The sequence below is a fragment of the Antrostomus carolinensis genome, unplaced genomic scaffold, assembly GCF_000700745.2.
Source record: "Antrostomus carolinensis isolate BGI_N321 unplaced genomic scaffold, ASM70074v2 scaffold28674, whole genome shotgun sequence".
NCBI lineage: Eukaryota > Metazoa > Chordata > Aves > Caprimulgiformes > Caprimulgidae > Antrostomus > Antrostomus carolinensis.
Window position 1 is genome coordinate 7,225 of NW_010309173.1, and position 754 is coordinate 7,978.

General features: G+C 57.8%; 1 protein-coding gene across 1 annotated transcript in view; it reads left to right on the forward strand.

Annotated features, from left to right (window-relative positions):
• The window catches only part of LOC104523453 (thimet oligopeptidase), a gene marked incomplete at its 5' end in the record, with an annotated part of 7,705 nt that overhangs the window by 6,765 nt on the left and 186 nt on the right, over positions 1-754 (forward strand). Inside the window, 2 exon segments of the mRNA XM_029084505.1 lie at positions 231-444; positions 591-754. The exon segment at positions 591-754 is cut by the window's right edge and continues 186 nt beyond it. Of these exon segments, the coding sequence (XP_028940338.1) occupies positions 231-444; positions 591-749 (373 nt within the window).

The window sequence follows — 754 nt, forward strand, 5'->3', positions numbered from 1 at the left end:
GGTACCTGGGGGCTTGGGGGTCCCGCTCTCACTGGCTCTCTGGGCCTGGCAAGCTTGGCTCAGCAGGTTCTTTTCAAGGCTGGGACCTCAGCCTGGTTCAATGGGGACAGTTTCTACTGGCTCCAGGAAAACCATGGCTAAAACCAGACAAAAATAACCAGAAAGTTCTTCCTTGTTTCCCCTGGGGTTGTGAACGAGCTGACCCAACGCCTGCTCTGACACATTTACAGCACCCAGTGGTTTTTCCACGCCCGGGAGCGGCTCCAGCGACCTTTCCCGTTAACGCCCCGGCCCTTCCTTTCCTGCACAGGTACAAACATGCCCGCCACGTTTGGCCACTTGGCTGGAGGCTACGATGCCCAGTACTACTTCCTCTGGAGCGTGGTTTACTCCATGGATATGTTCCACACGCGTTTCAAGCAGGAGGGGATCATGAACTGTAAGGTAGGGAGGACACCCTGGCCGGCCGGGCTCCCGGTGTGCGGCGGGGGATGTCTCCCCTGTCAGAGGGGGTAGGAGATGGCAGAGGAGCAGCATCAGTGGGACTCAGGTGTCCTACACGTGCCCCTCATCTCTCTCTGTCCTTGCAGGTGGGCATGGATTACAGGAATTGCATCCTGCATCCTGGTGGTTCCATGGATGCTTCTGACATGTTGAGGAAGTTCCTGGGCCGCGAGCCCAAGCAGGATGCCTTCCTGGCCAGCAAAGGACTGAAGGTGGAGAGCAACTCGCTGCCTTCAGCCTGTTGAGAAGC